This window comes from Selaginella moellendorffii, unplaced genomic scaffold, assembly GCF_000143415.4.
Source record: "Selaginella moellendorffii unplaced genomic scaffold, v1.0 SELMOscaffold_2, whole genome shotgun sequence".
NCBI lineage: Eukaryota > Viridiplantae > Streptophyta > Lycopodiopsida > Selaginellales > Selaginellaceae > Selaginella > Selaginella moellendorffii.
The window spans coordinates 3,556,037-3,570,383 of record NW_003314263.1 but is presented as its reverse complement, the minus strand read 5'-3'; the positions used below and the strand labels follow the sequence as shown (position 1 = coordinate 3,570,383).

The following is a 14,347-nucleotide window of genomic DNA, read 5'->3' as shown; positions in this document are numbered from 1 at the left end:
CAGCAGAGTTTGCGGTTTAGTTGCTTATCCAAGAATATGCTCCTGATTCTCATGCGAACTTTTATAAATTTAACATCGGAAGAAAACAATGCCGACGTCTGGCTTTAATTTACCAGGTGGCACTTAGAATGATCTAGAACTTTATTTCCACACGGTTGCCTTGACGAGATGCTGAGCGTGAGCCTTGCGCCGATCGCGATGGGCTCCTTGGCTTCAATTCAATCGATGTCTAGCATAACATAGAGGGAAAAAAGAATCGAACCAAAAGCGAGGAGTCTAAACGTAAAGTTTACCGGCTGGACCACTGGGGAGCTCCTGAAGATTTTGTTGTAGTTTTCTTCTCGGTTTAGCATTTCCATCTTGATTTGTTTCGACTCACCTGCGTAAGCCATCAGCCAATGCGTCTAAAGAAGTGACAAAGAAAAAAACTTACCGTGAAGTCTTTGGTACGCCAGATCCTTAGCTTCGCACGACTCTTGAAGCTTCACGTACAGCTGCTCCAAGTATGTAATTCTCTCCACATCTTCTGGTTTCGACTCTCGGTTATCAAATCGTTCCTGCAGCTCTGGAAAAAGCAAATTAAAAATCTTGTCAACAGGACACAAAGAGACGTTACCTTCAGCTTCACAAACTGTTGCTGTAACTCTGTCATTTCTGCTTGCTTTTGCCTCATCACAAGCTGGCGATTCCAAGATTGATACAGAAGAATGTAAAAGGGAAACAAGCTACCTTGCTACGGTTGAGATCTTGTTGGAGATTTTGGTATTGCTGTGCATGAAACGCGTTGCAGGTGTCTAGCTCGGTCCGGTATTTCTTTTCCAGTTGCTTTGCCATAGCTTCCTTGTCCTTGGAAAACTTGCACCGCTGAAAGTTGAAGCTGGCAGTACAAAGAAAGGAATACGTGCGGCTTAACTATATTAAAGCTTACGCTTTCTCATGGCTCAGCCTCAACTCCTTCAAAGCAGATTCGCTCTTTATTTCAATCTCACGGCTATTATGGCTTAAATCTTTCAGTTTTTTCTCCTGTAAGAATCAAAAGTGAGAGACTAAATGCCCCTTCAACTGATGGTGATGAGGCGAACCTTAAGAGTGATCATGTTTTCCAGCTCGGTGATACGGTGCATCAAGTGAGAGTTATGGGATTTAGTCTGCCTGGAGGAGTTAGAAAGAAGACAATATAAATAAGAGCAAGCCCAACCTTCTCTGTTTCCTTTGCGTGGATCTCGTTCAGTTTTTGCGTCTCTGATCTATGGACTTCAGAAAGACGTTCTAGCCGCTTCTTGTGGTCTTCATGCAAGGTCAGAGATTCCAAGACCACCTTTTCAGTGGACCGAGACACAGTAATAGCCATCTCCCTCGCATGAGTTTCTTTGAGTTGAGTCACCTCAACCTCTGCCTTTTTCATCTGAGCCTGTGTTTTTCCAATGCGTTACATACAAGGAAATTCTGAAAAGCAACAGGAAATACCTCGAGAGCGTGCTGATGAGCCATTACTAAAGCATTTTGTTGCTGAACAACTAAAACTCGTGTTTCATCCTGCTCACGCCTGAACCTTCTGCGCTCCTCTTCAAACTCAGCCTCAGCCTCCTCTATTTGCTTCTGATATTTCTCAGCTGCCACTCGAATCTCTTGTGCCTGTCATGCAGATTAAGTGTTTCTAAAGTATAAATTGAAAATGATTTACCTTAGTTTCCTCAAACGCGTTTTTAAGAGCGTCACGCTCCATCTGCAGAATTTGCACAATTACTAATCCCTGACAAACAAGCAAAGAATAAAAAAAAACACAGGACCAACCTGGTGGTTATGGAGAGCAACTTCTATAGCGATAGCATGCATCTCGTTCAACTTTTGAATCGCGCATTCAGCTCGTTCATGTTCGTCTTCCACGTTCTGATGGAATTCCTTCTCCTTCCTACAGGGATCACAACTACGATTATGAACGCGTCCTTGTCTTTTGTTTACTGTTCAAGCTTGGCCAAATAGCTTTGCAAAGCCGCCGCTTCAGCATTCTTCTCCGCAAGTTTCGCATCCTCAAGTTCTCGGTTCAATGATTCGATGTCAGCAACCTTTTGCCTTTCTCTCGAATGAAGCTGAAAACTATCAACTGATTCAGATCAAATAAACACGAGACAATCTCCTTACCTCTTGAGCCAGCAACTCCAGTGACTCTTCCAGCTGTGTACCCTTTCGTTGAGATTCTTGAAGTCTTCGTTCAAAATTTAGGCACACCTTCACATCAGAACATAAAGCTCACATCGTCGACCAGTTTCAGCGTACCAGTTTAAAATTGTCTTCATGATCTGTTACTTGGGAGTTCAGAGACTTAAGCTCATGCTCACCATGTACTTTCAGCGTCTCAATTTCAGCCTCGAGGTGATCAACCTTTCACACACGACACTATAATTGATATCAAAACATATGTTTCATTTGCTTACCCTTTTCTGATAAATATTTAAATGAGTCAGGTGTTTCAGTTGTTGCTCCTTCAGCTTAGACTGCAATCCCTTGACTTCTTTCCGGTGCTTCTCTCGCCGAAGTTCTCTCTGTAGAACACAAGAAGGAACAGTAATATAAATAAACAAGAAAGAAGAAAAGTACTACCGTTCGCGAAAAGTCTTCCTCCATGTTTTTCAGTTTCAACTCATGTTCGGCCACGTGAATTTTAAGCCTGACCTCCAGCCGTTGAATATAGTCTTCTTTCTAAAACACAGGAAGCAAATCAGAAAGCTTGGACTGTTGATTATACTTCTGAAAGGCTTGAACGCAGCTGGGACGCTTCTTCACCAATTCCTCTCTTCACAGAATCTAGCTCTTGAATCTCGTCGTCCTTAACTGCTATGTTATATCGTTCTTTCTCGAGCTGTTGAGACAAAGTTCAATAACAACCTAAACACTTTCAGCAAACCTCTGCCAATGCAACGTCCAGCTCTCTCTGGGTCTTTGTTAAGGATGAGTGCAGTTGTTCAATCTGAAAAATCAACGTTAGTTTAAAAGCTTCTTCAACATAAAATCCATGCAATCCCCAACCTTGCAGTTATCATTACTGATAATGTCCTCTTTCTTCTTACTGCTGCTAGTCATCTTATCTAACTCGTACTTTAATCTTCGGATCGTATCTTCCTGCCAAAACAAAACAAGTTTTTGTCGAAAATTAGAAAAACGAAGTACTACCAGTTCAGCCAAGCTTGTCGCAGATGCATTCTTCTCAACACTGTAGAAGGCCACTCGGAAGAAAGAAAAAAATTATACCGGTCAAAGAGAGCCAGGAGTTTACTCTGCATGCTCGGACAACTTGTACATATCTGCAAGGGCACCTTTCAATCGCTCCTCCTGATATAGTGATCAACATGACGCAATTGTAAATGTAAATAATTAGGAAGTCAAAACGAGTAGCACCAAATGCCTGTTGTCTTCCTTCAGGACTTGGATGTCGTCTTCCAAACTAGACCTCGTCTGCAATCCTTTACGTGGCGAGATCATACAAGAGCGTAAGAACGATTAAGTAGGAAACCAAAGCAAGAGAATAAGCAAACCACCTGTAGATGCTCCGCATGAGCATTCTCAATCAAGGAATTGGCCTCTCTGAGGCTTCCTTTCAGCATGGCCGTCTCTTTTGCTAGAGCTTCCCTTTCCTTGTACACGACAGTCAGCCTGTTCTGAATGGCTAGTTTCTGAAAAAAAAAGAAAAGAAAAAAAAATCCATTGATAGGTGAAACTGGACCAGATCATTAAAATCTTACTTCGGTAGTCAAGTCGTATTGCAATGCATCATAGTTTTGTTGAAGTGTAGACACCTTCTCTTCGTTCTCTACCTGCAAAAGTATAAAATTTTACAAATCGAATCAACTGACTAGCTTACCTTCAGCCGACTGATCTCGTCTTTGTAATAAGCTCGAAGTTGCTGAGAAAATAATCAAACCGAACATAATACGGACCAAAACACGTGATTAAGCTCTCACATCCATCAGGTCTTCGTGTGAAGCCTCTTGCTTCATTTGCTCTTCCTCTTGACGTTCAATCCGGGCCCGAAGTTCAGCCTCGTGCTTTTGCAAAAGAGCCTCTGCCTCGCTCTTTCTTTCAATCCGTTCCTTTCCAATCTGGCCGGTGAAAATCAAACAAAGACCGGCATGAAGTTCTCGTTCGTACTTAGCAACCTTACCTCTTTTTCGTGCAAACGCTTTACTTCTTCAAGCTCCTGAAAGCGAGCATTTAGCCAAATGAGAGCGATAAAAGAATCTTACACACATCCGAAAGACGGCTGATTGTTTCTAGCGTTGTCTGGAGCTCAGTAGTCGCTTTATCCAGCGTCTCCCTCATTAAAGCCATATTCCTGTTGCTCTAGAGCACCACATTCCTAGTAAGCATTCCTCCTCCTAGTTGCAAAGTGAAAATCATACCCCTCAACAAGCTCCATCTTTTGGTTGTGAGTCGCCTCCAATGCTTCTTGCCGCTCTTGAGATGTCTATTGAAGAAGAAGAAGAAAAGAATTAAAACAAAAAAATGGAAGGAACGAAGTTCTTACCTTCTTATAAGCATTGAGCTCATTCTCGGCCTCGAGTCGCACAGCCTGCATTTTATTTTTCTTACTTTCATGTATAAGCCTCGAAAAGGAAGAAAAGAAAGAAAGAGGAAAACAAAGGCTCTACCTCGGCCGCGGCTTTGATGTGATCTCCCTCGACGCTATACTGCATTGCATCTCTAAAGAGCTGGAGTCGCCCCACAGTTTCGCGAAGAATCTCCTCAATCTCGGTGTCATGCCGGCTCGCCAAATTCTACAAACAACCAAAACACCCGAAATAATCTCCCATTCTCCCGAAATATCCATTCAATCAACCACAGATGGCGATCGATCGCACAAACCTGGTAGTAAATATCGGAATCCGACTCGGAAGAAGCGGTGAAATGCTGGAGCAGTCCCGTTAGCTGTCCCACCTTGCTCTTCACCTTTCCTTCGATCTCATCCCACGACTGGATTAGAGCGCCCGCCATCGCGCCAAGTTAGTTAGTAGCAAAACATTGGCCAAGAACCCTAAAAAGAATGGCTATGGTAGAAATTTGTCTTCTCTTTGAAAGAAGGCGCTAGTAGGGTTTGCGGATCGATCGATCGATGAGTTCCATTCTTAGCGAGGGCGACGCCGAGAGCAGCAGAAGCGGTCTAGATCGACGAGAGCCGCGAGGGCCGGACGCTCTGGTGATCGCATTTCGGATATTTAGCGCTCTCACTGCGATCTCGGCCTTGCTGTGCACTGCGGTGAGTGTGATTTCGGTGGTGCGAGCCTTCAAGCATGGCCGCGATGTAAGTTTCTCTTCTGGTCGAGGTGAAACATCCATCTAGGCTCGATGTTTCGTTTCAACAGATATTTGAAGGGATTCTTCGCTGCTACGCGGTAGTGATCGCGCTCTTCGTCGCTGTGGCCGAGACCGAATGGGAATTCTTCTTGAAGTTCTGGCGTGTAAGTTCTAGAACCGCTTTTCTTCTGCTATTTCGATGTGATTGCTCGCTCGTTTTGTGCATAGGTTCTTGAGTACTGGGTTGGACGAGGCATGCTGCAGATTTTGTAAGCTTCTCTTACAAAATTTGTTTCTTCGCTCTTCTTTGTTAACGAGAGCTTTGTTTTGCAGTGTAGCAGTGATGACAAAGGCCCTATCAGATGAGCACAAGGACCGTGCTTATCAAGTGGTCTTTTCGGAAGTCGCTAGTGGAATGCTCCTGGGATGTGGTGCAGTTTACGTTGTAGCAGTGAGTATGCTTTTGTTCGTTTTCTTGGAGGTTTTACCACGGTTTTCTTGCATCAACTGGCAGGGCCTTTTGTGCATTAGAAAATTCAAGCGTTCCCGCATTGAAAAATCAAAAGAGCGCGAGAAGGCTGCTAAAGATCTCGAGGTATCTCTTGCGTAGATTTTGCGAATTGTGCTCTAATCTGGATTTGCAGGAGCTAGAAAAGAGAAGGGGTGAATTACAAGGCTTGCTCTCTGCAAGAGGTTGACGATTTATGTATTTTATGTAGTTTTACGTCTAAATGAGACTCAGTTTCTGGCATCTTCGCTATATGGTGGTTTTGAGAGTGTAAGTTTTTAAAATTTAGTTCAAAGATGCTTTGCCTGTAGGTTTGCAGGCATTCTTGCTTACATTTTGCTTACAGAACAATATCCAATTCTAACTCTGCGATTCTTCTTCTTCCTGCAGTAGCAGCTCTTGCGTCAGCTTTTTGAGATACGTGGCTTGTTTTAGAAGCTCGTGGCAGCAAAAGCCGATTGCTCCAATCGTCAACGCGGCTTCCGAATGCACTAGCTGGAAATCTCTGTAGATTTCTTCTGGGGGTGAGGTGTCGGCGTCGTCTTTGATGCTAGACTCTTCGAACTGATTCTCTATGTCTGCAGTATGCTGGGCCTTGCTTCTTTTTTGCCGCAGGGACTGATAAGTGCACTCGAAAGTTTTTGAGAGGCCAATTTGGCTTATCTTTAGTTGGCGAGTGACACCCCCAGTGAACAGTTTGCCTTCTGACCGGAAGTCGACTGTTGCGAGGCTCAGGTAACTCAAGAGCTCCGTTATCCTACTCTGACTCTCCCAGAGCTTGCTATAGATACCGTCATGAAACGGTGCGTGCCAGAAGTCAGGCTCTGCTCTTGCTTCAGCTGTAAGTTGTCTCAGACGTTCGACTCCATCTCTGATTGTTTGCTCCTTCTTTCTCACCTCAGGTATCGCTGCTTTAAAGCACTCACTGCATTCTATGCTGTGCACGTCAAATATCACCTGCATGCATTCCTGGATTTTCTTCAAGTTAAGCTCGAGTTCCCTGCGTGCAAGTCTCGCTGCTCTCCTGGAACAGATGAGTGCCTCAACGGCCATAAAAGCCCCCAGGCCAAGAACAGCCATTGCCATGCGAAGAACCGCAAAGTCTTGAACAATTCCGGGTCGCCTTCTTCCGACGATGATGACAGCCGAGGTGTAAGCCGTGGATGCTCCAGTGAGTTCCAGCAGTTTGCTCTTTCTCATGAAGCTCGTAAAGGCCAGCCAAGGCAATATTGCAAAAATGGTGGTAAGTAGAGCTTGATGTGTTGTCAATGCGACCAGATAACCATATACTGTTCCCAGGGCTGTACCTTGGAGCCTCAGGCTGGTGCTCTTGAACGTTCCGGTGCGATGGTTGAAAAGGCCCAATGCTACTGTGATAGTCGACCAGTACCCATAGTCCTTCCTGTACAGCACTCCCAGGTACACAGCTATGACCATTGATAGTGCGATCTTAAATGCCTCAATGACCATTTTCTTATTCGCTGCCAGATTCAATGATCTCCTCGTTGCTGCGACTAAGTTACTTGGAGTGGTGTTTGATGAGTGAACTGGGAGAGCTGATCCGCTTGAAATTGCTGCTGCTTTGCAACCGTGGTGGCAAGCAGGATGTGACAAAGCAACAGGAACTTGGCCGGCCATCAGAATCTTGATCTCCTCCTCGACAAACTTTTTGACAGTGAACAGGAAAAACATCCGTCGAAATTCCTCATCCGGTGTACAGTCTGAGCGGTTCCAAGTAGCCGCGGCATAATCATGAAGAGTCAGCAGAGCTTCGCGAACTTCCTCAATCCGGACTTGCTTCTCGGCCTGGATTTGAGATTTTGGAAAACTAGAGATTGTACCTGACAGAAAAGAGTTGCTCCAGCTCCCGAGTTTCTCCAAGGAGTTCCTCGTCATATCTTGAACCAGCTTCGAAACAGCTGCACCTTGCTGAATCGCGATGTTCATCCCAATCAGGTACTGATTCATGTTGGTTATCATTCGGCTCACGTTTTCACCTTGACTCCTTGCTTGAACCAAAACCCCAGGCTCCCAAGCTGTTTCAACCTGTATGTAGCACACACTGTCAGTATGAGAGAGTTTCCTTCTCTGAGGTACGTTACTTTTCTTCTCTGTATCTCCGAGTACGCTTTCAAAGCAGCTCGCTGCACTGATTTGGATTGCAGGCACAAACTCGTGATCTCTTCTTGGTCGTTACTGCAGAATGCATGGACAAGGACAGCAAAGTTTTCCATCGCGAGCTTGGCGAAGAGCTTCGTGTTATATTGCACCTGTGAAGCAGAAGAACAAACGTAAGCGCAGAGGTTATGAAGCTTGGAAGTGTTGGGACCGAAAGGAAGGCTTCCTAGGTGGATCAAAGGCTTTTGGACGGAATCGTGACGGAAAGTGGCATGCCGGCTGAGTGTTCCTACAAGACACGGCTTGCGGGGAGAATGGAGGAACCAAAAACTTTAAAGGGGGGTGAATGACTCAAAGTAAAGCGAATGGTACCTGATAAGCTGAGAGGCGTGGCACGGGGAATATCAAGGCAATTATCGCAGACACAGTGCCGAGCGTGGTGGTGAGCGTCAACTTGAGCGGAAAGAAGACCGGATGAGTCAGGGGATTGTTGTACGCATTCACGTAGACGATGGTGGTGATGGCCAGCGCGAGCCTCTTCTTCACTGGCTTTTGGTTCGGGAGATAGCTCCACAGGAAGCTCTTGACGAAGATACAAGTGAGGCACACGCCGAGCGAGAAGTTCTTCGTTCCTGGAGGAATGGAGGAGGCAAAAACCAAGACGATGATCAGCTCCCAGGTGCTTTCCCTTTTGTTAAACTCGAGAGAAACCACTGACTCACCTATGATCGACAGCACCACCATCGAGAATGCAGCAGCCTGGAGAGTTCCATACATGACAAAGGCAGCATCTTCGAGAGCTTTGCCGAGTGCCGACTCGCTGAGCACGAGAACTGTGACAACATATCCAAAGACGGGGAATTCAACAAAACGGCTGGCTTTGGACACACCAAGCAAGACAAGTAAGCATGCAATTCCAGTTCTTAGAGCGGATAGCAGCCGTGACAGCCATGGGACGCTGTCGGAAGCTAACGCGTCCATCTTTTCACTATCAATCTTCTCTTCTCTTTGAGAGTGTGTGTAGGAGGTCCAACTTGCGGAGTGTGAGCTCTTTAAATAAGTGGGATGGAGCAAAAGCTTAAAAATGGTGGAGGAATGTTTCTCTGTGGTGACGAACCAAGCGCTCTCTCAGAAAGAACTTCTCACGAGAACTTGGTGTGGAAAGCTGGACAGATATTCCCCCACTGGAATCATCCTGATCATCGGATTCCAATTTGGACACAAGGAGGGATTCTTCTTTAGGAGCCTGATGATGAAATGAAATGCGTGGAGCTTAAGACACTATCATCAGGGTGGTGTATTAGCTGAGGTTTTTTTTATGTTGCTAATCTTAACTGGTGCTTAAAACAGGATTAAAACATGTTAATACCAAGTTTTTGATATTGGAGAGAGAATCTAAAGTGCAATGGACGAACGAAGAAACAATCAAAATGTTTCAATTTTGAGAACAAAGCAGTAGTGTGGATTTCTTGCTCCTTCCCCCCTAAAACATTCGATTCCACCCCACGACATATCAATTAATATTCTACTTTGTAGCAAAAAAAAGTAGAACCACACCAATCAGCCACACAAGTTGGTACACGGATCGCTTTAGAATATTCGAATTCTCGGGTATGATTTAACCACGCCACTACCACCACCGTGTTTGCAGCGCGTTGTGAATAGTTTTTCACCCCTCCCTCCTCTCTCTTATCAAGGTCTCAAAAAAACTTTTAAAAACACGAAGCCACGTAGCCCTTTGTCTCGCACCGAGGTGTGAAAGGAGCATTTGGCTGTGGCACTCCTCTTCGATAAATCGATTGATAGGTCCAAATTTAGCGATAATGTTTCTTTCTCGGATTCTCCATCGCCGTGTTTTTGCTAATTGGTTGATTTGTTTTCCTCGTTGTTTGTCCAAAGCAGTGAGTTATCAAACAAGGGATTGACCGATGGAGCTAGGGAAGATCATCAGGGCGGCCAGTCTTCCCATCACGAACAAAGCTCCTCGCAGGGAAGCGTGATAACTTTCCGGATCTTCAATGTTATCACCGCCATTGCAGCATTGCTTTGTACCGCAGTTAACATCATCCCAAACATGAGTTTGCTCTTTTTTCGCGATTCTTTTGCAGATCTTTCAAAGCATTCTATGCTGCTATGCAGCGATCATTGCTTTGTTCGCAAGCAGTCATGGAAACAGAGTTGGAACACACATTGAATTTTTTGTGACACTGTGTTTTTTCAATTTAATTAGATACAAAATTAGGTGTTCCAATTGAATTAAATACAAATAATTTTAGTCTACAATTAGAGTAGAAATAGTTTCTAGTATATATGGTTGAGCTACCTTTTGGAATAAAATTAAATATTCAATTTAGTTATAATAAAAAATAGCATTTTAACCAGACTTAACATGGGATATCTGCAATGGCTTAAGCACCATTGCTTAAGTCATCCATAGCTTTGTTGTTGTCTCCTCTCAATTGTCATGCTACTAACATCAGAGAAGCAGGTTCTCTTAAATTTGTGGCATGTTTATTCTAACAAAAATGAAAAAGCGTTTAGAAGAGAATAAAACATCTTACTGGAATTAGAGTCCAAACCTAAGGACAGAAAAAAGAAAAAAAGGTAAATTTGCTGGAATTGAAAAATTATAATCATAAAGCTTTTATCAATCATGCCAAGCCATCCATTGCTGAGCTGCTCTTGTGGGTGAATGTTCTTGATCCTACAATGCACAACTTAGCCTAGCCATGAGGCAATTGAGCATGCACAACCAGCCATGGCAGCTATGGCACTGGAAGCCTAGCCATGGCAGCCTACCACGCCTCCACACCCTTGGCCATCGCCTAGTAGCCAATAGCAGCCACAACACTAGAGCTTGCTCAACCTAGCCATAGCAGCGATGGCGCTCAAGGCTGCCTGCTCTAGGCCATGGTGCTAGCCATTACAAGACCACTGAAAATTTTAGAAATACCTTTTATATTATATATAAATAAATTTGAAATTTAATAGACATTAACAATAAATATTCTATGTGTTTAAAAATTATTTCCTGTTAAATTTGATATTATATTAAGGCGATTATAAGCCAACCTATTATATAGTGCTTAATATAGTTATTTATCATATTGTGTCTCAGTTTTGTAATAGTGAGAGAACAAAATATGATCTATATTAAAGATTCTTGTTATGTATTATATTTAATATACTTATAACCATGGCAATTAATATGTGATTTCACATTGGTCCATATTTTATTTACAAACATACGGATATATTTTTGGTTTTCAACAATCATATTTTAATTGTTATAATAGCAATCAAAACATGATTGTGTTGGCATGGGGAATGCCACATATGAATCCAATTCATGCCAGCCTGGATTGCCATGACATGTAGGTACACCCAAAATTGCCACATGTCATGTTTCAATTGGGTGGCAAAAAAGTTCAAAAATAGCTCTTAATGCAAGTCTTGATCACTTAGGGTTTCAATCTCTCCATTAAATTTGTTGGTCTAAGAAGATTGAGAAATGGCATTACCTTGGCTCAAGCCCCCATTAGATCATTTGCAAAAAGTTGTAATTCTCAAAGACTTTAATGCATTTCAGTGGAATCCCCTTCATGTGTGGGATTGATGTCACTCGCTCTTCTTGAAAGCCCACATAAAATACTTAGCATTCATAACAAATTTATAGTCATTAATGTGCATGAAGTTTTCCTTGTATATCAGGAGAAGACTTTGGACAATATTAACATTATATAGCTTTGCCATGATCTTTAAGAACTCACAAAGTCTAACTTTATATTGTTATTTGTTGAGATCTTTGATTTTCTTCCAAATTAGATTGTAAAGTGAGAGAAAATTCACCCCAATCATCCTAAGTACTTTGGGATTGATAATTTTTTAATGATGCTACATGCTTGTGTGCTTCATTTTCCTATTTCCTTTTCTTAATGCTAGGGATAGAGATTCCACCCTTACTCCAAATTTGAATAGGTGTTGGGTGATTTGGATTTAAATCTCTAGCTTGAAATTTCTTTTTCTTGTTGTTATTTTTTTATAGAACTCATTTTTTCTTGATCTTATGCACATTTGTTAATAAATCTTAGTAGATTATATTGTCTTCTTGGTTTAGTGAATTTAAAGTTTAAGAATTTTTGTTGAGTTGAATTTTCAAGATTGATTTTTGAAAGTCTTCTTAGAGTTGTCTTTTTGCATCTAAACTTTCAAGTTTTGTATTTGAAGTCCTTGGATTATTGAGCCTCATGCTCATGATTTTCTTCAATGTTATCCCCACATACTTTATATTGGATTTTGTTACATTGTCTATTGTCTTATCTTTATACTATGGTAAATGATTTTAACATATTGTGATGCACTTTTTGGTATATTGAGAGATTCCAAGGTTTGATAATATTTTTGTAGATGAACTTTGTTGTGTTATTTGAAGTTCCAAGTGAAACAAGTATATGCTCATAAATACTAACTAAATGATAAAATGGGTTGAAGTTCAATCAATTGTAATTAGTTTTATAAACTCAAGTTTCCATCATTGAAGTGGTTTAAGAGGAGTTATAAGATGAAGTTTTTAAACCTGCTTTTTCAGTGTATATTTGGTTATTTAATAAATGTCACATTCTTGAAAAAATTTTGTTAAAATAAAAAAGCCTTAAGTCTTGCTTGTAAAATCTTTCAAGTTATGATTTCTTTTGCAAAATATCCTCTTGTTTATCTATAGTGCACTTTTTCAAGTAAATCTTGAATTTCTTCAAATTATACACATCTTTATAATACATTTTCTCATCCTAGCTTATATAATTTTCCTCCCATAATTGAATATGGTTTTGTCCTTAAAACAAATTGTTTACATTTGTACTGGCTTAGTACAATATCGAAGGCCACATCTAAACTTTAATACTGTTATTGAGGGCTAACACCACCTCATCCATCATCCAAGCCTCCACATATTGATTAGCAACTAACACTGTGGAATCCATTACAGCAAGTTTATAAATTCTTGAACTCTATCCTTTAATACCAATTGTTAAAACTTAGAGAAGAATTATTACACTGATGCAAAGTAAATTGCCACGCAGCCCCAAGCCCTCTGCATCACTACTCACTCCACCTGTATCCCAAAAACCTGGATTAGAACCTAAACTGACTAAAATTAACTTAGCCATCCTTTAAGCTATATGGGTTAATATTAATCCCAAAATTGTTTCCTCACAAGTTCGCAAAGGACGTGGGCGTGCCTTTTCACTTGGAAGCATGAACACTTGAAGAGTTGATGGAGTGCAATGCTCCAAACTTGGGATTCATGGATGAAGAGTTTGCACAACATTTCTACTACTTTGGGGGCCTACCTAGAGAAGTGTTAGATATAACGAAGACTAGCAAAAGCCTAAAAGATATCATGACAAAAGCAGTGTCTCAAGGCCCCAAGCTGAGAGGCAATGATAAGGCATGTAGCATTTGGTGCGGACAAAGATCCCTTCATGTCTGATTACCTCTCCATTATCGGCAGTTTACGTTGAAGTGGTTCCACCTTTGTGGAGGATTTAGTTGATAAGTACCAGAGGCCAGGACATGAGAAAGTCAGTTGACTTCCACAAAAGAGTTCCTGACACCCACACATTGTCTGGGAAGTTCTTTGAGAAAAACGTCCAAAAGAAGCTGCAGGATGGTGTAGGTGATTACAAGGATTTGGTAACACCAGAAAAACCTCTCCCAGTGTTTGAGTTGAAGCCCAAAAAGGCTTTGTCGTTGGGAAGTTTCCAAGGTGGCCGCAAACCTGGGGAGGGATAAACCAAGACAGCCATTGAAGAATGAGAAAATGCAGGGTTTGGTTGAAGCCCAATTCTACCACCAAGGCACTGCTTCCGAAGCTGCAGTCTGTAGGATTCGCAAGCCTTGACAATATCTGGGACAAGAAACGAATCCACCGACTTGAAAATTGCCAAGTACGGTTTGACGAAATAGCCTTTATCATCCAGTGTACTTACTCTTTGGATCACAAGATTTTCTGGGCTCCGGTCCTGGAGGTGGTGATCGTTGGTATTCGTGCCGAGGTACTCTGCCGCCACCTTACTACTGGCTCATCTTCATCGTCCCAACAGGGTATCAGTTTCGGGACTTCAAGTTTAAAGGGTATAAGAAGGAAGACGGGACTGACTACTTGGAGCCGCAGCCTGACATGTCTAGAGTGAAGGAGTTTGCTCTATCATTCCCATGGTAAATGTTTTAACATGTTATGATGATGTTTATTGGAAGTTTTTGATATTAGAGAGAGAATCTAAAGTGCAATGGACGAACGAAGACACAATCAAAATGTTTTAGTTTAGAGACCAAAGCAGTGTGGATTTTTTTCCCTCAATCAATATTCGGAAAAACGTAGCAAAAAAAAGTAAAAAAAAAAAGAACCACATAATGCAACAAAAAATGTCGCTT

The 14,347-nt window shown here is 42.1% G+C and overlaps 4 protein-coding genes across 9 annotated transcripts; 1 reads left to right on the top strand and 3 right to left on the bottom strand.

Moving 5' to 3' along the window:
* Positions 1-43: 43 nt before the first annotated feature.
* Positions 44-3,263, bottom strand: LOC9643279 (protein FAM184A). 3 transcript variants are annotated; one of them, XM_024659971.1, is made up of 20 exons: positions 3,172-3,263; positions 3,028-3,120; positions 2,906-2,968; positions 2,747-2,860; positions 2,602-2,700; positions 2,436-2,543; positions 2,278-2,382; positions 2,143-2,229; positions 1,963-2,090; positions 1,795-1,912; positions 1,685-1,726; positions 1,468-1,635; positions 1,199-1,411; positions 1,083-1,148; positions 929-1,023; positions 730-877; positions 617-679; positions 434-557; positions 294-379; positions 44-229 (listed from the first exon to the last, which is right to left on the bottom strand). In XM_024659971.1, the coding sequence occupies exons 2-20, from the start codon at positions 3,079-3,081 to the stop codon at positions 134-136; spliced, it is 1,977 nt and encodes a 658-aa protein (XP_024515739.1). In that variant the 5' UTR covers positions 3,082-3,120; positions 3,172-3,263; the 3' UTR covers positions 44-133. The 3 variants fall into 3 exon arrangements, 2 of the variants coding, with proteins under 2 accessions (XP_024515739.1, XP_024515742.1); XM_024659974.1 differs by having other exon boundaries at positions 3,028-3,116; XR_002990319.1 differs by lacking the exon at positions 44-229 and having other exon boundaries at positions 339-379; positions 434-565.
* LOC112340856 (centrosomal protein of 112 kDa-like) lies at positions 3,258-5,024 on the bottom strand. 2 transcript variants are annotated; one of them, XM_024659987.1, is made up of 11 exons: positions 4,861-5,024; positions 4,647-4,772; positions 4,523-4,582; positions 4,398-4,462; positions 4,246-4,330; positions 4,160-4,195; positions 3,960-4,097; positions 3,860-3,901; positions 3,741-3,812; positions 3,537-3,671; positions 3,258-3,453 (listed from the first exon to the last, which is right to left on the bottom strand). In XM_024659987.1, exons 1-11 carry the CDS (start codon positions 4,987-4,989, stop codon positions 3,373-3,375), a joined length of 969 nt encoding a protein of 322 aa, XP_024515755.1. In that variant the 5' UTR covers positions 4,990-5,024; the 3' UTR covers positions 3,258-3,372. The 2 variants fall into 2 exon arrangements, with proteins under 2 accessions (XP_024515755.1, XP_024515760.1); XM_024659992.1 differs by having other exon boundaries at positions 3,357-3,461.
* A 6-nt stretch (positions 5,025-5,030) lies between these two features.
* LOC9661390 lies at positions 5,031-6,049 on the top strand. Of its 3 annotated transcripts, none has more exons than XM_024660024.1 (6): positions 5,031-5,251; positions 5,358-5,453; positions 5,518-5,558; positions 5,623-5,740; positions 5,804-5,884; positions 5,934-6,049. In XM_024660024.1, the coding sequence occupies exons 1-6, from the start codon at positions 5,108-5,110 to the stop codon at positions 5,985-5,987; spliced, it is 534 nt and encodes a 177-aa protein (XP_024515792.1). In that variant the 5' UTR covers positions 5,031-5,107; the 3' UTR covers positions 5,988-6,049. The 3 variants fall into 3 exon arrangements, with proteins under 3 accessions (XP_024515792.1, XP_024515785.1, XP_002963068.1); XM_024660017.1 differs by having other exon boundaries at positions 5,031-5,296; positions 5,518-5,542; positions 5,631-5,740; XM_002963022.2 differs by having other exon boundaries at positions 5,031-5,296.
* Positions 6,050-6,157: 108 nt separating this feature from the next.
* LOC9643278 lies at positions 6,158-8,896 on the bottom strand. The gene is made up of 3 exons (XM_024661045.1): positions 8,288-8,896; positions 7,795-8,067; positions 6,158-7,726 (listed from the first exon to the last, which is right to left on the bottom strand). Exons 1-3 carry the CDS (start codon positions 8,894-8,896, stop codon positions 6,158-6,160), a joined length of 2,451 nt encoding a protein of 816 aa, XP_024516813.1.
* Between the last annotated feature and the right edge of the window lie 5,451 nt (positions 8,897-14,347).